Raw genomic sequence first — 20,500 nt, 5'->3', positions numbered from 1 at the left:
CTGCTGGGGAGGGAACCCCCCAGGACCACCCTGGATCTGTGCTCACCTGGCTGTGCTCGCAGCTGGTGCAGGCCGCCCCCGGCTTTGCCCTCAGCTCCTGCAGCTCAGCCTCACAGCGCCACATCTCCTGCCTCAGTCGCTCATTCTCCACCATCAGCAGGTCTCGGTGCTTCTCCAAGTCGGTGCCTCCCTGCAGAGAGCCAGGGCCCAGGGGGGGCATGTGGTGGAGCCGGATCAGGGTAAGAAAGGAGGCGGGGGGGGAGGCCAAGAGATTGCAGGGGTAGGGGAGAGAAAGAGGTGGGGAGAAAGCCGGAGGCAGAAAAAGAAAGATGAGTGAGAGGAGAGAGGAGCCCATGAGAGAAACAGAGAGAAAGAGAAAGCACCAGAGGGCGGGAGCCAGGCCCTGCACTCCCGGCTGCCCCCCGCCCCTTCCCTGCTATTTCCTGAGTGTGAAAGTAACAAGAAAAGTCATATTTATACACAGAGTTCACACTCCTTTTTTACGTCAGCAAATGAGCATGAATCTCCCTCCCTTTGGGGGGGCCACGCGACCTCTGAGGGCCTAGTGATTGGTGACAAGTATTCCGGGCGTGTTTCTGAGGCGGGCAGTCATTTGCTTGGTCAGGATGCTGCCCTGCTTGGATTGGACGCCCGGTCTGGGGAGACGGGGGGCTCACCACCCTTTTCTGGAAGGTCCAGTCTGCCCGGGGCTGCCCGTCCACCCAGCGCCCCAAGATGGCATGGCTGCTCACCAGCTCTGATCGGAGTCGGTTCACTTCCTGGGCTTGGCTAATGAGCTTCTCCTTCAGGCTCTCCACCTGCCAGCATAAAGCCAGGGCTGCAATGAGTCCTGTCCTCACCTCCAGCCTGCTCTTGGGTCTCTGGCCTGGCTCTGTGTGTTCAAGCACCAGGCCACAGCCGGGACTCCAGATGGGAAAAGGCTGGCCTGGTTCTGAGGGTCAGTGCCTGTCCCACCTCCAGACGGGCCAGCCTGGGCTCCCAGGGAAGTCTGGGGAGCGAGCCTAGCAGAGGCGACCCCTGTGGCACACCTGACCATGGGCCGCACTCAAGACAGCTCCCTAGAGACTCAAGAGGCCAACCCTCAGGATGTGGCCTTGCTCACACCCCTGCCAAGACCTGCGCCTATTTTTGTAGATGTCATTTTATATCCTTTTTTCTTAAAAGGCCCTCCCCCCAAATGCATAAGCTTTAGGCACTACAGAACTGAATCGGGGCCTCCCTGGTGGCATAGGGGTTGAGACACAACCTATGAAGCTATCCGCAGCCGCTGCAGCACGAGTTCGATCCCTGCCAGGGAGCTACCCACATGGCACAGCAGCCCTCTCCTGTCTCACCACCCGCTGCTCCCCTCAGCAGTGTATTTCAGTGGATCCACCTGTTCTGCTCCCTACTCTGTCTCTGGTGAAACCTCTCACCCACTGCATCTCTGGCCTGTACCCCAGCTCCTGTATGCATAAATAAATAAGTCTTTAAAACAACAATAACAAATTGAATTGGTCCTTGCCCAGCCCCTAGAATTTTCCACTTTGAGTGGTTCTGAGTCGGCCTGTGGAGGTCTGTCTGCTGGGGACTAGGGTGCATGCGGGACCTGCACCCACTAGAGTTTCCAGTCTGGAAGAAAAGTAAAGGGGTGCACCTCCCATCAGGAGGCCTGGGTGACCCAGCTCCGCCAAAGCTCAGCCCTGAGAGAACATTCCCAGGATGGCGACCTGCCTCCAGCCGAGCACACTCCCTGGTGCTCCACAGCCCAGCTCCACGCACCCTGCTCAGGGGAGAACCCAAGATACAGACAAAAATTTGGGTACTGGGGTTCACCAGAGCACATTTGGGGGTTTCCTTGCAGAACATTCTGTGCGATCAGAGTCAGGCTCACTCTGTGGAGGCTCAGGAGGTGTTTTGCTCATCCTGGCCACGAGGACCTGGCTTCTCACAACTAAACATAGGACCACTCAGGGGCTGGTCTGGCGAGGCAGGTGTGGGGCAGGGCAGGACCCGACACCCAGGATGCACCTGACAGAGGCAGCCTCCACACACACCCTGCAGGAGGAGGCTCAGGGAAGAGACACAGGCCCAGTATCTCCCAACTTCTGGCTTTCAAGAGAGGCCAGACATTGGGATTTTCTGGTGTTCATGAAATCTCCCCACTTTACATGGTGAGGTGTCTTTTCTTCCTTTGACATGGTGAAATGTCACCCACAGTCTGTGGGTACCCCAGCCTCTGAGCTCCGTCTGGGGCTGGAGGAGGCCTCTGCTTCTCTGAAGTGGGCCACGGCTTCCATCCCACCTTGGCGAGAAAGCTCAGTGACACCAGGGCTGTTCACTTGAGTTTGGAGACGGATCTGCTAGACACAAGGCCCAGGGAGGGCCTGGTGGACTAGCAGGAAGCCTGAGGGCTGGGCTGCATAGGTCACCTCTGGCACTACCTCCACCTTCCTTCTCACTCCACTGGGCCACAGCTCTATGCACTACCATGGCCCCTCTGCCAAGAGCCTGGGGCCTGGAGCTGTCCCTTTGAGCCTCGAGGGCAGTGGGGGACAGCTCGCCTAAGGTGCCTGCCTAAGTCCTTAGTCCTGAGATGTGGGAAACCCGAAAACCCAACCAGAAAGGAGCAGTCCAGTAAACTATGGTATACACGCACACAGACGATGTTAACTAACGTTTATCAAGGTCCAGCAATGTTTTTAGTCAAAGAAAAATCCCAAAATCAAAGTCGCGCATGCAGTACAAGAAAGCAAAGCCCTCTGGACTGTAGGATTATATTAGACAAAGCCTTTATGCTTCTCAGAGTAATGTTTAAGTCTCAAAGAATATATATTCCTCCTGTGCTCCCCCACCCGACAGGGTGTGGGTCTACCGCCTTCTGAAAGTCTGGAATCACCCACCCCCACACCCTTCACACAGAAATCACCCCCCAAAGGTCCACTTGCACTGACCCGGTGCCCCCAACAGGCTGCTTCCTCAGCACCAGGCTGAGTGTGTGGTGACCTCGCTTGTCCCCAACATCGGCCTGGCCTTCAGACCCCGATGCAGTGAAAATGGGGTTCCCCAGTGTTTACTTGGGAGGCCAGGATGCTCTACCACCCTCCTGCAGCCCAGACTCCTGTTGCCTTCTTGCATCACAATCGAAACTCTGGGTGCTCCTAGGCTCAGTCTGGAATCCAAGGGGCTCTCCCAAAGGAAGTGCCTACAACATGGGGCAGACTGGAGGGTGTGGGCAACAGACTGAGAAATCACCTGTAAAAGACTGCTTTTTGCCAGAGATGTCAGCACTTAGTCACCTTGCTTTTCTCGGGCATGGACAGGCCTGCCCCCCAAGAGCACAGGGCACTGGGCAGTCACCACCTTCCCTGTGGTGGCCGAAGCTTCTCCACAGACAACCCTTCTCATTAGCGGTTTAACTGCCAAAGCAGAAGCTGGTCCACCGCCAAAGTCCCTGCAGCTTTTAACTGCCCAGAGCCCCGGCTCCACCCATGTGTCCCATCAGCCCCTGCCCAGGAGGAGTCTAGAAAGCCTCACCTTCTACCATAGAGTTGGCCGTGAGCCACAAGCCCCCCACCATCCCTTATGCCCCAGCCCCAGCAGGTGGCCTACCAGCACACAGTAGATACTCAATAAACACTTGAGGTGACAGGTAAGGGGCACAAAGAGCCAGGCCAAAGGAGAAGAGGTTCCTGACAGGCTGCTGTGAAGGCCCACAGGTCCGCACAGATGTCAACCCCACCCCCTCCCCATACCCAGGCTCCTCGTCAGTCAGAGAAATTGAGACACGGACCTGGTGGAGAGGGGCCTCAGGCCTGCCTCTGCTTGGGGGAGCAGGGAGAGGGAGCTGGGGCCAGTCTGCTGATCTGACACAAACCCCCATTTCCTTGGCTCAGCAGTTCAGCAGAGGGTGGGGCTGCCCTCTCAGATCTGTTTTCTCAGCTGTTTGCTCTTATCAACGCAGACAACCTGCTGATTACCTGCCTACCTCCCACCACACCAGCCCATCACTGGCTGTCTTCTGAGGAAAAGAGGGCTCTCTCCCAGGAGCCTGGCCGAGACACTGCTGAGCTGGGAAGGCAAGAAGACCTGGGATCCTGAGGCCTTAAGGAAAACAGGTTGGAGACCAGAGGGACACCCCTGGGGAGCACCCCCTCTGTCTCCTCCTGTCTACGAGACCACTGACCTCCTGAACCCATCCACCTCATCCTGCCTCCTCTGCCAAGTTTTCACACTCAAGTCCTCAGCCACTGAGACACACTTTGAGAACAGGGACTCTCCGTCCTGACTGCCGAGGGTCTAATCCAAGTTGTTTCCACGCACGAGCAATGAACAACCCAGACAGGGATTCAGAAAACAATTCAATTCCATTTACAGTCACGTTAGAAAGAATAAAATACTGAGGAATAAACTTCACCAGGGAGGCAAAAGGCTGTACAGGCACAGCTCAGAGCTGTTGTGGGTTCAGTTCCAGACCCCCGCACTAAGATGAATCTCGCAATAAAACAAGTATCACCATAAAGCAAGTTGCACCAATTTTCTGGTCTCCCCGGGTATACAAAAGTTATATCCACGGGCCTCCCCTGGTGGCGCAGGTGGTCGAGCGCCACGCTGTGAAGCTGGGCCACAGCCTGCAGCCTCTGCAGCGCCTGTACAATCCCTGACAGCCGGCGAGGGTCCCACATGGCACGGCAGACCTCTCCTGTCTCGCCCGCTGCTCCCCTCAGTGGTGTATTTCGTCAGTCTGCCTGTTCTGTTCCCCACTCTGTCTCTGGTGAATCCTCTCACCCTCCCGCGCATCTGGCCTGTACCCCGGTTCTTGTATAAATAAATAAATAAATAAATCTTAAAAAAAAAAATTTATGTCCGCACTCTACTGTGGTCTATGAGGAACAAGAGCATTAGGTATAAAAATAATTGTACATGCCTTAATTAACTGTGACACAGAGACAGGAAGTGAGCACGTGCTTTGGAAAAATGGCCCTCATGCAGACTTGCTCCAGGCAGGGTGGCCACCACCCCTCCATTTGTAAAAACTGCAATATCTGCAGAGTGTAATAAAGCACAGCACAAAAAAACAAGCTGCACCCACACCCTGAAAACTACCAAATGTTGCTGGAAAAATTAATTCATGAATCCCATGAGTGGGTACAATCAGTATCCCCATTTTGCAGAAAGAAAAACTGAGGTTGCAAGACTAGGCCTAGGTTTAGCAACTTGCCCCAGGTCCCCTGGCCACAAAGTCGTGGACCTCAGACGGGAACGTGGGCTGAGTGACCCCCACAGGGCTCTCACTAACCACTAGGCTACCCTGCCCTTCAGGAACAGCAACATGGAGAAGCAGCCACGTTCAGAGGGCAAGTCTGGACAAGGTGGGGCATGAGGTGGAGTGTACCCCACGTGGACTTTCTCAAAGAAGCCACACTCAGAAAGCCAGGAAAGTCACCCAGACCAGCCACACCTGTCCAGGCACAGCCCTTTACAGCTTACTGTCCACGTTTCTGCCCAATCTCAAAATCTATCTGCCGAATAACCGGGAAGCATCACTTAGCAGCCTGGGATTAGAGATGAGGAAATGAAGGCTCATAGAGGACTTCCTGCAGCTGCACAGCCAGGCAGCCGCACAGCTGGGAACACAAGCCTCATCGCGTGATTCCAAATCTCAAGCCCTCCCTGGTAACCTTGATGGCGGAGGTGGCAACGCCAACAACACTGGCTTGTCTCATCAGGCACTGTTGTCACGGTGCCATCACATCTCACAGAGGAGGAACCCGAGTTTGGGTCTGGTGATTGACTAGCCCAAGGTCACACGGCTGACGAGCGGTGTCAAAGCCAGGACTGGAACCCGGCTCCAGGCCCCCGAGGTTGGCCACAAGGTCTGACCCTCTGGAGAGTGGCCCCGAGACCTGGAGCTTCAGGGGCATCCCCTAAGAAATTTGGGGGGAAAAATTGTCAGAAAGTTCAAAGGCAAAGAATGAGCAAAGACCAGGGGCCATTCTGAATTCTCCAAAGCGTGTAGAGGAGCAGGGACTTGGGGGTCTCTGCAGAGCTGGGGCTCAGACACCAAAAACACTGAGATGCTCACCTTCAACCTCTCCTCTTACAAAAGCAGATTTTGTGGGGCCTCCCCAGTGGTACAGCAGTTGAGCGCAGCGCAGTGGAGCTGTCTGCAGCCTCTGCAGCGCGGGTTCAATTCCTGGCCAGCCAGGAAGCAACCCACATGGTGAAACAGACCTCTCCTGTCTTGCCCGCTGCTCCCCTCAGCAGTGTCTTCAGTCCGTCTGCCTGTTCTGCTCCCCACTGTCTCTGGTGAATCCTCTCACCCTCCTGCGCCTCTGACCTGTACCCCAGCTCTTGTATAAGTAAATAAATCTTTAAAAAAAAAAAGTAGATTTTGCTAGTAGAGGGGGAAATGTTTTTAAAGACTTGTTTAAAGTCACAAAGGGCCACATTTTATTATGATTCTATTGGTATGAAGTGTTCAGAAAAGGCAGATCGGTACAGCATGCAGATCTGTGGTCTCGGGGGCTGCAGGGAGGTGACTAATAGGTCTTTTCAGGGTGATGAAAATGTTCTGAAATTAGAGAGTGGTGATGGTTATACCACCATCTTAATATACTTAAGGTCATTAAACTGCTTACCTGACAGAGGTGAGTTTTATGGCGGGTAAATTATATCGTAATAAAATTGAGATGGATGAGCTCAGGAAAGCTTTTTAAGAAAACACAACTTGTTTGAAAAAGGAAATGCCTGGACAGCCCAAAATGGCGTGTTCAGGGAAGGCGGAGCTGCTGCTGAGCTCTCGCCGTGGACCACACGTGTATCCTGCAGAATGGGCTCTGGGCCAACCCACAGTCCTCCAGGGCAGTGCCGCCTGGTGCCATGTTCCTGCTTCCCCTGCCTTGGTTCCTCTCTTAGACGCATCTTGTTCCTCCTGCCACAGTCCCTTTGCACGGATTATTCCTCAGCTTAGAAGACACTTCCTCTGCTTTGGGCCAGACCTCAGCTCCAGCACTGTTTTCTTGGGGAGGCTCTGCCTGACCTCCCCAAGAGACCCTCCCTCCTGGAAAAAGTCCCCTGGTACCAGCCCTCAGGCCTTGGGTGCATGACGACCTCAACGCTCTTCCAACTTTACATGTGTGCACACAACAAATGCCTGTCCTCCCAGACTGCAGGCTGCACAGGCCAGGGTGTGCCTGCCCACGTGGGCATCCCCAGCGCTCAGCTATGTGCCAGGCACTCAGCAAACATCTGAGGGCAGAAGACAGGGAGGCACCGCAGCAGGTGACAGGGGAACCCCCGTTAATCAGACAAGCTGGCTGGAAGACAATAAACAATGAAGTCGGCGTGTAAGACAGAGAGACACAGGGGATGCCAGGAGACACACCCAACTTAGCCAAAGGCAGGTGGTCAGGATGTGTGGTTCTTATGAATACATGTGCAGGCTGGGAACGGTGCGCTTGAAGGTGCATGGAAAAAATTTTCTGCTCCTGGAAGTGAACCGTCACGGTACAAGGAGCAGGTCCACACGGCTGGGGCATCTCTTTGACTGACAGAGCAACCGGCTCTTGGGACAGAGGAATAACTTGGCTTCTCCTGAAGGCAAGGCTTTCTGCAGACAACCCAGAGCTCAGGGACCGGATCCCCCATGGGGCTGACATGGCTCCCAGAGCTGAGACCCTGGAAAGTGGGGAGGGTCAGTCATGAGACAGACCCTGACATGGGTGTAGGGGGCTGAGTCCCAGGAAAGGGGCCTCAGGGCTGACTTGGGGGTGGAGGTAGGGAAGGAGAATAAAGCAACCATGCACCAGGAGCAGGGCCAGTGGTCAAACCCCCGTAGAGGGTTCACAGCCTAAATATCTTCCTGGCTAGCTGAGACATGCACAAAGCTCACCCACATAAACCCAGGGCTTCCTGGCTCCCCAGGAGTGAGTGCTCCCCCTCCCGGCACATTTATACCAGCCTCTCCTTCCCTGCCAGTATTCTGTGTATGGGGAGCAGGAGGAGGCTATGCAAGTTCTGTCCACTCAGGCTGCCCGGTCCCGGGCACAGATGAAGATGGGATGCACTCAGCACTGGCCTCAGGGCAGCACCCCTGTATCTTCCAGGTCTCATGCCTGCACACCTGGTGCATCCCTTCTGGAGAGGTGGGTCCTGATGCCTGGTCACCGTGGGGAGTGAAGTGCAAGGATGACCAGGCGGGAGGCCCGGGCCTCTGATTCTAGCCATCTTGCCCTCTTGTGCATCCCTGAGCCAAGAGAGGATCCTGTCTGTACACTATGCCTGTGGCCTGGTGGGTGCCAGGTGCCCTGGACGACGTCCTCCAACCTGCTCCACCGTGGGCAGTGGTGTCTGCCCATCCCGGCCTCCCCAGGTACCTGGTTCTGCAGCTGGGTGGATGTGGCTTGCTGGTCACTGTCTCGGAGGGCTAGCCTCTCCCGGAGGGCTGCCAGCTCCTCCTGCAGCCGGGCTTTCTCTTCCTGCAGCTGGGACATGGCCTCCACCATCCTATGCACCACGGGGGCCGCACGCGGCGGCCCCGACAGGCTCGAGCACCTCCCGCTGCCAAAGAGCCGCCCACCTATGAGCAAAGTAGCGGCCGATCAGAGGGCAGCAGAGGCCCCACCCTGGTGGGGGACAGGGATGCCGTCGAGGCAGGGTAGACATCGAGGAGGGAAAGGGATGCAAGCAGGGGCGGGGGGGATCGGGTGAGGGCTGGGGAGAGCAGCAGCCTGGGTTAGCTGGGGACCTGCGGGGCCTGCCTCCGAGGAAGCCTCTACAGTGGGCAGCTTCTAGGGGGCAGCATTGCCCAGATCAGGGCTTAGGAATGCCACTTTTGCTGAATCCTCCCTTAAACCATGCGTTCTGGGTGTGATGGGCGGTACCCTCTCCATGGCCGGCCTGCAGAGAACGGCAGCTGAGACAGATAGGCCTTCTGGCAGCAGCCCAGGAGCCTGAGTTCTACTCCCAGAAAATGCTATTCTTGGGGGAACAGGATATCTTCAAAACTCAAACCCTCTCAAGAGTACAGAAGAGAGGATGGGGCTCCCCAGCCTGCCCCCACCCTCTGCAGGGAGAGATCACCTGCACAAGGAGAGGGAACAAGGGGAGGGGGTGCTTGTGCAAGGGACAGACAGACCAGGACATGGACACAGACGCAGCACAGGGGGGCACAGCCAGGCCCCCAGGGGACCTGCGCCAGGCAGGACTGAGCAGGCAGAGAGCACAGATGAGGAGTGATAAATACCGGGGTGGGCAGAGCCTCAGGCTGAGTCCTCCTCCTCCCATGGCTTCCACTGTCCTGTCACCCGGAGCAGGAGAGAGACAGACAGGTAGACAGGTGGACAGATGGACAAAGACACAGACTCAAGGCCTGTGACTTACTAAAGGGGCCGGGAGGCTTGTTCTAACTGCTTGGAGGGCACCAGGAATGGACGTGGTCTCGGAGGATGAGCTGGTGAGGGTGGGGCAGAAGTGGGGAGGAGGAGAGGGTACTGGGGCGAGGGGTTTGCCTCCTCCCTTCAGGCCGCCCAATCTGGTTCTGGCCCAAGGCCCTGAGAGGCAGAGCCAGGTGTCTGAAAGGAAGCCTGCAGCAAGGCATCTGCGAGCTGCTAGTCATCACGCTCTCTTGAGGCTCCAGGGCGTCTGGGTTCCCCCACATGGAATGCCAGCCCCGTGCAGACCAGACTGGGGGGCTCCCCTATGCTGTGAAGAAAGCCACCTGTGCCTGAAGTCACACACCCAGCTGGCAGCTTCCACCCACTGGGAGGCAGCCAGTCTCTGAGACTGCAAGAAACCTAGGGAAACTTCTGGGCAGGGCAACTGTCAGCACTGTCCCCAGAAAGGGAGTCAGTGAGATGCTCCAATTTGCACTCTCGAGACAGCAGGCCAAGCACACCCCAAGCCCACTGGTGTCCTTCCACTCCCTGGGGCACCTTCATTCAGCTCCAGACTCTCCAAAGTCCTAGCAGGAGCTGTCACTAGCTAGTGAACCGCGTGGCCCTGGGCCTTGCACCTGCCACAGCCCGCATGCCACACGGGTGGCCGAGCTTTTGCTCTTGATCTAGAGTGAGGTCAGATGGAAGTTTCCAGGCCTGCACCAGGGCTGCCATGGGCAGCACGTGACCCTCCAGTCCTCAGCCCTCTGGGGGTGGCCCTGATTGGTAGGGCATACTCTGCATCCCACATCCAGGAGCTGGGGCTCCCATTCAAGAGCCATGTGGCAGGGGATCCCCACGTCTCAGAAGAGCAGCCTGGAACCTAGCAGGGACTCGCAGGAGCATGTCACCTGTCTGGCCGTGGGCTAAAATGAGACGGGGAGAAGCTCTCTTCCTTGGGACACTGCTCATATTACCGAAGGTTCTGAGATGCCCTGGAGACCATGCCTTGGGGTTCCTCCCTCCTCAGCACAATGCCTGGGAGCACATGGGGCTAGAGGGTGCTTGCTGGGGTAGAAAAGGCCTTGGAGAAGCTCCAGAACGCCAGCGGAGAGGGGAGACCAAAGGGGCACTGGGGGTGAGGGACTGAGAGGCCCTTGTGCCAAGGGGGCTGCGTGCTCTTAGGTCAGCTTTGGGGGCAAGCCTCGGAGGCTCTGCCTAGGCACTGACCCTGGGGACACTTGGTCTCAGGGAGACAGGGGCCTGGTGCTGTCCTCGCTCTTGACTTTCTTTCTCTTCTCAGCAAACTTGCAGGAGGAATGTTCTCCTGCTTGACTGGATGATGCTCCCTCCCAAAGCCTATCTGCTTACATGTTGTGGGCCAGACCCTAAGACCTGCGGGCCCAGACATAGCCTCAGGCAAGGGAGCGGCTCCTGCCAACCACAGGGCAAGTTCAGGCCCACAGATGAACTCTAGAGAGAAAACTGACTCTGGTTTTCTTTCCCCCACATATTGCTGGGCTATTTGAGGATGTTCTGTCCCAGTTACCTCTGGGTTCAAGCTTCTCACTGGGAGACCCCACAAAGGGAGCCTGTGGAATCTTCTAGAATTAGTCAGCCTTGACAGAGAAGAGTGGAGAGACCAGCTCTACTTTCCCTGGTATGAAGGCATCAGAGCGAAGCCCTGTTCTGGGCCCCCACAGACACAGAGGCTCGAGAGGAGAGGCTCGGCCTGCGTGCGGTGGCGTCTTTGAGGCTGCCGCCCTCACCTGCTTTTGACAGGGACTGAGGAAAAGACAAAAAGAGGAGAATTTCAACCCCAGCCCACAGGGGCCAAAGAGCCTCTTTTTCACTTGGTGGGGCCCCAGTGGCCCTGGGAAGAGGGTGTCCCTGGGGTCTCTGAGTTCCATCTCAGGCTGGGCTCAGCTGGCCACCTCATAGTGAGGACCACGTAGACACCGCGAGCCTCCCCTCCAGCTCCTGCTTCAGCCAGGACTGTTCCAGGTCGGCAGGCAGCCCTCCTTTACCTGTTTTCTCAACATTCATGGCGCCACCAGCTTCCCGGGCCACCCGGTCCCGCCTGGGGGCCGGCGCCTGCCTCTTCAGGAGCTTCTCTTCCTTCTTCCCCTGACTCTTGTTCTCGCACCCCTTGTCCTGCAGGGCCTGCTGCCAAGACACAACCAGAATCCTCACGTGAAGGGGACTGCCAGGAAGGGGGCACCCTCCGGCCTGAGGATGGCGCATACCTGGAGCTGGGGCCCAGCAGGCCTGTCCTCCACTGGGTGGGTGGGTGGGTGGGGACATTAAGGCCCAGATTCCAGAAGAACTTGTGTCCAGATCTCACAGAGAGACAGTGGCAATGCGTTCTGGCCACCAGCAGCAGCCAGCCCTCTGCACCAGTGGAGAACACTCTCAGGCCCTCAGAAACCTCAGACGGACAAGCTCACTCAGCCATCCCTGCGGGCTCTTTGGGGCATGAGTCATGCCCGCTCACTTCAGGCCCACAGCCCCACCAGTCACAGGGCTGTCCAGCCCCACAGAGCACAGGGCAATCTTAGGGCAACTCCCCCATGATGTCATCTGTGCTTCCCTCCCCAGCCTTGTCATCACACTACCAAGATGACACATGGGGGGCCGGCTGAGCAGAGGAAGGCCGTAGGCTCCCCCAAGCCACATGGTTACACAGGGACCATGGGCCCCTGTCTCCTGGTGGAGGACCAACTGAGGCAAAGAAGGCCGAGGTAGGGGAAGCCAGTGGGCAGGCAGGGAAGGGGGCAGGGGAAGGGGAGAGGCAGAGTTTTATCCAGAGAAATTCACCTGCAGCTCAAACAAAAAGACCTCCCAGGCAAGCAGAACAGCAGGTACATGCAATCCTGTTTGAGAATAGAAATAACAATTTCTGCATCGGCAAAAAATCAGCAGAAATTTATAGACAGTGGTTCTGCCTGGGAGGTCGGGATGGTGTGATGGCTAAGAGAAAAAACGCGCTTTACTTAAACCTTTTAAGGAGTGAAAAGAGACTTAACCGAGAGTGTGCGAAGAAGGGAGAGGAACATGTTTCATTTCATCCTGGACCTTTTTGGTGCTGGCACGGTGAACCTTATAAATATCTGCAGTGTTCCGTTTTGCCTTTCAACATCAACAGACGTTCTCTAGGAAGAGGGCTAACCGGTGTCTCTGTGTGTCCCTGAGCTCGCAGTCGTCAAGCAAAGAGACAAGTGTCACTTTTTGCCTTTTTTTATCTTCCAAAGTCAAGCCAGAAAGGCCAGGCTCTCCCTCATGTGAGCTGTGAGCTGGTGGGCAAGTCACTTCCCTTCCCGAAGCTTCATTTTTCCCCTTCTTAAAATAGAAACAATAATAACCACCCCCTCCAGCAGCTTGTGTGGAAAGTGAGAGACATCTCCCTGTCAGGTAGCCAGTGGTGTTATATTATTTCTGTACTCTTCCTTTTTTTAAAACAAACTTTTATAATAAAAAGAAAAAAACCACAGAATTGTAAAGGCGAGAAAAGCATTATCAGCAGGCTGGCTAGTGCATAATCCACTCCCCTCCACTGTGGACCCCACTTCTACCCAAGAAGAGACTGTGGTGAGCACATCTCTGAATTTAGGAATTTTCCCGCCAACTTAATTTTGTCCCTGCCCTTCCACCCGCCGCCACACCATCACAAGCAGGCTTGTCGGTGGTAGCGGCCACAGTGGCAGCTGGAAGTTTCCATTTGCCGGACTAGAGCAAAGGTTACACTATTTCTGGCCCATTGGCCAAGCCACAGGAAGGGCAGCTAGGCCCCTGGGGGTTGGGAATTTCTGCAGCGTCTCTGTAGGGATAGCCTCAGGTTTTAGCTGCTGAAGAGCTCGGGGGAAGGGGGTGTCATGAAGCCTACTGGGTCACTGCACTGTGGGTCCCCATTTTGGCCCCACAAGCTGGGCTGCCAAGAGCCTGTCGACATCATGGAGCTACAAGGGGCCCCGCAGGACATGGCTGTGGAGACTGGCTGCTGGCAGGAGCTTCTCGGAGATCCTTGCAGCAGATCTGCTGACCCCAGGATTCAGCTGTAACCACAACCCCACAGCCCATAATCAAAAGTCAAGAGCACAGCCACCGCCCAAGTGAAAGCAGCCAGTTTCTGACCACCTCCCGATTTAACTGCCAATGACTCGGGTCAGGAGAAATGGACTCCGGTTCCCTTAACTGTTCCTGCACCGACTTCAGACCTCACAGATGGAAGAAGGAATGTTTGGATCAGTTTTCACATGAACCATAGCAGAAGGAGCAAGAAGAACCTCAAAGCCCAAGACTGCCAATTCAGACACTGGGTCCAGGTTCAGATTAAGGCTTGCAGCCAAGTGCCACATGGGCCCAGGACTTTCCTTCCCAAGAGGGAGAATACCCTCAAAGGGTACGTGTTTTCTACACCCCATTCTGCCTTCCACGCGTACCTGTCTCCTCAAGGTGGTCCCTTCCCTGCACAATCTTTCTCAGGGGGTGAAGGGCCTTGGCGTGAGCACCCCCAGAGAGCTAGTTCTTCGTCCTCTGCCACTGTGTCCGTGGCCCCTGCACAATTTACATTCACATATTTGTGATCTGGTATTTTTGCTGGGTTGTCTGGTCTATTTCTCTTCTTCCCTGGGTGCCAGGACCTAGCACAGCCCTGGGCAAGGTAAGCACTTCATAAATATCTACTAACAAATGCGTTCATTTCAGAGTGTAGGAGTTACTCAGTTATGCTAAGTCTCTCCCAGGCATACAGGAGGTATACCTATTATTGTTAAAGCTCTTGGCTTTATTTTCTTTTATCAAAATTCAAATTAAAAGCGTCAAACCTGTGCTGGCCTGCAGTAACTCAAAACTGCAGCTGCATGAATGCACAGATATTTGTTTAAAGAATTCACTGCAATCAGAAATAATACAGAGGTTTGGCTAGATAATTTACGGTAAATCCTGAAGTAGACTATTATGCAGCAGTTTAAAAGAATGCAGTAGTTCTCTAAATACTGACATGCAAGGAGAAATCATCAAGATTTACTATTGAGGGAAAGAGCACAAAATAGTGGGCATAAGTAAACATTGCATGGATGTAATTAAGAAGTTACATAGGGGCCTGCCCGGTGGTGCAGCGGTTGAGCGCTGGGTTGCAAAGCTGCCCGCAGCTTCTGTGGTGCCGGTTCGATCCCCGGCCGCAGGGAGAGGGTCCCACATGGCGTGCGGACCTCTCCTGCTGCCCGCTGCTCCCCTCAGCAGTGTATTTCATCAGTCTGCCTGTTCTACTCTCCGCTCTGGCTCTGGTGAATTCTCTCACCCTCCCGTATCTCTGACTGTACCCATTGCTTGTATAAATAAATAAATAAATCTTTATAAAAAAAAAAAAAAAAGAGGGCCTCCCCGGCAGCGCAGCGGTTGAGCGCTGGGTTGCGAAGCTGCCCGCAGCCTCTGCAGCACCGGTTTGATCCCCGGCTGCTCCCTGGCCACCGGGGGGAGGGTCCCACATGGCGCACAGACCTCTCCAGCCGCCCGCTGCTCCCCTCAGCAGTGTACTTCAGTCCTTCTGCCTGCTCTGCTCCCCGCTCTGGCTCTGGTGAATTCTCTCGCCCTCCCGCGCTTCTGACTGTACCCAGTGCTTGTATAAATAAATAAATAAATCTTTAAAAAAAAAAAAGTTACATAGGAAAGATAAGCACCAAATTCTTTAATAGTGGATTTCTCATAGATACAGGAAGAATTTAATTTCTAGATATTGCATCTCTGTCTGGTGTTAATTCTTTATACTCTGTGTTATAAAACTGGTCATTTTTAGTAAAGATCCCAGATTGCTGTGTGACCAGTAGCAAGTTACTTAACCTCTCTGAGTCTCTATTACATCATCCATAAAACACAGCTAAAACAATAACTATGTTTTGATATTGTTATGAGGATTATGAGGACCGATGTGAGTTATGTAACATTTGCCCAGTAGCTGGTACAAAGTCAGCATTTGAGAAATAGGAGCTATTGTTCCTGCTGTCATATATTATTTTCTACAACCAAATATACAAAAATGTTATAGTTTGTCTTTTGAATGTCACTTGGTGACTTTCAAAGCACCCAAGTTTCGGCAAAGCCCTCTGTCTAGCTTTGAATTCGCACAGAAAACAAGAAAGCCATATTAAAGTCACGAAAGTATTATCCCATGGAGTCATGCACAAGAGGAATAAACAAACAGTTCCCCTAAAACCTGCCTGTTTTCCTAACAGCTTCTCAGTGAGGGTTCCACGTTTCCCACTTTAGCACCTCAGCCAGGGAGTGGCTGAAAAGCTTCTGTCATCTCCTGGGAGATTTTCCCTGAGATAGCTTAATAAAGCAAATTGCTCCATCCACGAGAGCTCGCGGGGCGGATGGAGCAATTTGCTCTAGGAGCTTAGCAGAGAGGCAGGTCTCCAGGTGCTTCCTTCCCCTAAGGAGTCCCGGGACCTAGCTGGTGGGGCTCAGAGGCCACGGCACACCCGGCCCAGCCCCACCCCTCCTGTTTCTGAAGGCTTCAGTGCTTACCTGCACGGTCAGGTAGAGCCTGTGGGGGCTCCCAGGGCCAGCCCAGTCCACGCTGAGGGCTCGGCACTGAGCTAGGGCTGGGCGAGCTGCACTTCGGGCACCGGAGTCCTCGTCACCGCCAGCTGGAGTGTCTTTTCCACGTGCTGCCCCAAGACAGAGAAGATGGTGAGACCCTCTGACAGGCTTTGGCTGAGCGTAGCTTTCAGACTCGGGCAGGCCTGGATGGGACTCCCATGCCTGGGAAGCCTGGCGCCAGCCAGAGGCTGCGTTCCTTTCTTACCAAAAGCCGCCCCAAGATTCTCTTTGGAAGGGTGCTCAAGACCCTGTGGGGTGGGGAGGGGGGCTCCCCTACTTCTACAGCAGCTTTTGGGCCTGCTCACGAGCACCCTCTACAGACAGCAGCTGAAGAAAACCCACATCACTCTGCCTGTGCTAACCCTCAGGGGAGCACCCAATGGCCCAGGCTGCTTCTAGGTGGCAATTTCTCCCCTGCCTTCCTACAGACCCCAGGAGTGGCCTGACCCAGCAGTCTCCAGAAACACAATCAGAACCAGTCAAAACTATTCCCCGCTGCCTCCAACACACTGCCTCCCTCACCAGAAGGGGGAGAGGGCTGATGTGGCAATGACCCCCCCCTACCACCCCACCTCAAATTCCCCTCCACAGCCTGTGGGCTGGACAGTGTGGGAAAGTGGCTTACCTGACAGGGGCAGACTGCAGGTGACGTAATAATATCCCAAATGCCAGCCACGGGCCAAGGCTTAAAGCCCTTCTTATTTTAAGTTTCCTTGTCAATAAAATGGGGATAAAGAACCTCCTTCACAGTCTGTGGTGAGGATTAAAGGGGCTAATACACATAAACTGCTCACAGGGCCAGGCACACAGGAAGTGGTCACAAATGCAGACCACAGTGGCCATCAGCTTCTCACTCAGCCCTGATAGGTGAGGACTGGAGGCCCAGAGAGTTAATAACGTGCCCAGGGATATACGAGCCAGAATTCTGACCCCATGTATTAATGCATCCTCTGCTCACCTATTCCCCCTCAAGGCAGCAGTAAGATTAGGGGGCTAGTGGGGGATAGCAGAGGGGCCTTGGGGCAACTAAATGGGCTGAAACCCCATCTAGGGGCAGGCACTGCTTAGCATTTCAGAGAATGTCATTTGACTGCACTTAAATTTTAAAAGGATAAAAGCCTATATGGTCAGATAATCCTCATAATACACATTTAACAGACCAAGCGCACACATACACACGCACAGAGGCAAGAAAGATATAAAATGTTCAGTGACAAGCTTATGGGTGGTTTTTCTTTTCTTTTTTTTATACTCCCCTATGCGGTTTCTTTTGGTTTTTAGTTTTCCAAGGGAACATGTTTTGGGGTTGTTTGTTCTTATCCCCTCCCGCCCACCGCCCCTGAAAAGCAATACTCATTCATATTACATTTGTGGTTGGGAGTGAACTCTTCCAGAAAACGGGGGCTATCTGACCTCTCAAAGACCAAGCTTTTCTGGGAGGCCCCCAGGATCATACCTAGCCTTGTCTCCTGCAGAGACCTTAAAGGACCTCACCTTTGGGATGCACATGTGGGAGGGGACTAGACAGAAGTCTGCCTATGTCCTCCCAGGGCCTCAGTTTCCCCTTCTGTACTCAGACTCCATGGGGGCTTAGACACCGTGGCAGGAAGACAGGCTGGTCATTTAAACCAGCCTGTAGGTCAGGAGGGACTTCAGCAACCCCCTGAAGTCACCTTCCCTAGAGACCCCTCTCTCCCCACACTTGAGGACCACCAGCCCTAGTGGAGCTTGTGATGGGGTCAACGGCAGCTCCCAAGCCCAGGGCCATTCAGCTCCCAGCGGGCACCAGAGCAGCCTCCACGCTGGAGTCACCAGGGGACCTGACCCAGAAAGGAGAGCTGGTGTTGACAGCTCCCCTAGGGGGACAGTAGGGGGGGACCCCAGACTGCAAGCTCCTTCACCACCCACCTGCAGAGGGCCCCTATAGCAGCCGCCCTGGAAGGCACCTACCCCTAGGCGCATGGCACCCAAACGAGGGAGGCCACGCTCCCGAGCAGCCTGCGTCCACTCCTCTGGCCACCCCCCGGCCAGCCCAGGCGGATCAAGTGTCAGCGCTGCGCAGGGCGCCGGCAGCCGGCAGCCACTTCACCTACCTTGTTTACCGGCCTGGGGCAGGCACCGGAGCGAGAGCAGGGGGTGCGCTCGGCCAAGGGCCGCGGGGTCGCGCTGACCCGGCCGGGCGCTGGGCCAGGGCGCACGCAGGGGCCAGGGCGCGTGCCGGGGCGCTCCGCAGCGCTCACCCCCGCTCCAGCCACCGCGTTAAAGTTTAACTCGGCGTCCACGACTTCTCTTTACAGACGACCCAGGCGGGAGCGCCGGCGAGATTGACGCCCTGACTCCACGCCCGCTCGCCGCGGGCGCCCGGGCACCCTGTAATTACCTGACAGCTCTGACTGAGCCTACGAACTTGCGAGAAACCCCGGTCTCATCTCTGGTATCTGGAGGAAGGAAGGGAAATAAAGAGGCATTTTAAAAATGCGGACTCACCAGTTCTCAACCTCCCCGGGCCGGTGTGTGGGAATGGGCGGGCGGCCCGGTCGGCTGGGGCTGGGGCGGGGCGAGCCATCCCCGGGTCGGGCTCCCCGGCCCGGCCCACTCTCCACAGGCCGCGCAGCGAGGGCGTGGCTCCCAGGTTCCACGTCCTGCGAGACGGGACCATGGCCCGGGGCTCAGCGGCTTCCTCTGGGCGCCGGGCAGCCTAGGAGAGAACAAGGGGGGCGAGATTGAAGAATGCTCACCGGCACCCCTGGGCAGACCCCAGGCCCCCTTCTGGAATGGTCTACGGAATGGGGTGGCCTGGGACCCTGACCAGCAGACCCCACTCCCCAGACCCCAGGGCTCCCCGGTGACTCAGACCCTGGCATCATTTGTCCATGTGTGTTTCCCCAGAGTGAGGCTCATGGTGGGCCAGGAGGTGCTTGGGTAGGGGCAGCACGTGGTGGACACCCCACCTCTCAGCCCGGCCACTGGGAAGGCAGCGGGATGACTGGCCAAGCCCGCAAAGAGGAAGCCTGAGTCTCTATCTGATCCTTTCCCCCAAGACAATCTTATTTTCTGATTGCACACCCCCAAGTGCCCAAACCCCGAGGCTCAGGCACAGCCCCAGCGCTGTTGGCCAGGAGCCCTGAAAATTAACATTTCACTGAGGAGGGGCTCAGCCTGTGTCAGTGACAGGCCAGGCTTCCATAGAGCAAATTCTCTCAGCGTCAGCTCATTCGGGTATTCAAGTAGCCTTCACCCTGTGCCTACAACTTGGAAGGCCCCCTGCTAGGTGCTGGGATACAAGGATTCATTCACTCTCCATTTACTAATTATTTATCAAGTGCTGCTTTGTGCCAGGCACCTTCCAGGGGGCCTCTTTGATCAGGAGAGGCATGACCTCAAAGCTCCCAGGCAGGAGGGAGGCAAGCACTTCATGAAGCCTTCACTGCTCAGACAGGATGCAGGGAGCTCCAGGTGGTGTGGGAGAAGGGAGGTGGCGGGGGAACGCTAGTCTGGATGGAAAGTCCCATGGGTCCCTTGTGAACTGAGCAAATGAACAGCACAGACTTCAAGCACGTACTTCCCAAGTATTTATCAAGCACATACTATGTGCAGAGCAGCCTTCGGGGCACCTAAGGGGACCAAACTGTATCCCCAAACGTGGGCAGTGATGCCATTTACAGCTCAGAGAGGCAAAATGGAGTAAGCTCTCAGTTTAAAGAGAGTGGGATTGGAGGCACCCGAGGAACTTCCAAATGACGCTGCCTGGACCATGGACCGCCTTCCACATGCCTCCCCACTTTCACAGCACTGACTGCTCTCTGTGGTTTATCTGTTTCCACAGATCCCGCCTCCCCAACACTCTGGCTCCCCAGGGTGGGACTCACGCTACGTTTGTCTTCACAGCCCCGCAGCACCTGCCCACTCTACCCACTTCCAGTCTATCACTCTGCCATGGCCTGTGAATGTCCCGAATGAATGCGCACAAGCTTGGACTGAAGCTTGGAAGAGAGAGCGCATGCTGGAGGCGGGGACTCAGCTAGAGGGCTAAAGGTCACTGGTGCCACAGGTGAGGGTGCAATCACCAAAGGTTGGGCAAGGCAAGAGGTGACTGGGAGCACCCACTCCTGGTGGGGAGGGAGGCTGGGGAGGGAACCCTAGAGGGGTGGCAGGCATGCCAAGCAGTGCAGAGTCCTCAGAGTTATCAGGAAGTGAGGAGAGGATGGTCAGCTCCCAGTAAGCCCCACCACAGAGGTCAAACTGCAAGAAAGCCCGGGGCACTCCTTAAGAGAACGTCAGCCAAGCAGGGCAGAGCACTGACCTGGGAAGGACCGAGGGGCAGGAAGGGCTCAGAGGAAGCCAGTCACTTCCTGCTCTTCGAGGAAGTTTATTAGGATGGGAAGGAGGAGACTGACAATAGGAAAGGCTGGAGCATGCTGGGTGGGCAGTGGGGCAGAAAAGGCTGAAGCACCGAGAGGCAGAAGGAGAGCGGCCCGAAGATCTGGTGCCCGATGTGCACAGTGCCCTAGAAGAACGCCAGG

At 55.5% G+C, this 20,500-nt stretch overlaps 1 protein-coding gene across 1 annotated transcript in view; it reads right to left on the bottom strand.

The window, feature by feature from the left end:
* KIFC3 (kinesin family member C3) overlaps positions 1 to 18,666 on the bottom strand; it is a gene marked incomplete at its 3' end in the record, with an annotated part of 29,014 nt that extends 10,348 nt beyond the window's left edge. Inside the window, exons 1-6 of the mRNA XM_084256868.1 lie at positions 18,465 to 18,666; positions 15,903 to 16,045; positions 11,405 to 11,543; positions 8,379 to 8,581; positions 753 to 818; positions 47 to 190 (exon numbers count right to left, since the gene is read on the bottom strand). Coding sequence (XP_084112994.1) covers positions 47 to 190; positions 753 to 818; positions 8,379 to 8,581; positions 11,405 to 11,543; positions 15,903 to 16,045; positions 18,465 to 18,636 — 867 coding nt within the window. The 5' untranslated portion in view covers positions 18,637 to 18,666. The remainder of the gene's footprint in view (positions 1 to 46; positions 191 to 752; positions 819 to 8,378; positions 8,582 to 11,404; positions 11,544 to 15,902; positions 16,046 to 18,464) is intronic.
* Between the last annotated feature and the right edge of the window lie 1,834 nt (positions 18,667 to 20,500).

Source organism: Talpa europaea, assembly GCF_964194135.1.
Source record: "Talpa europaea genome assembly, chromosome: 16".
Lineage (NCBI taxonomy): Eukaryota > Metazoa > Chordata > Mammalia > Eulipotyphla > Talpidae > Talpa > Talpa europaea.
This window is presented reverse-complemented; position numbering and strand designations above follow the sequence as displayed.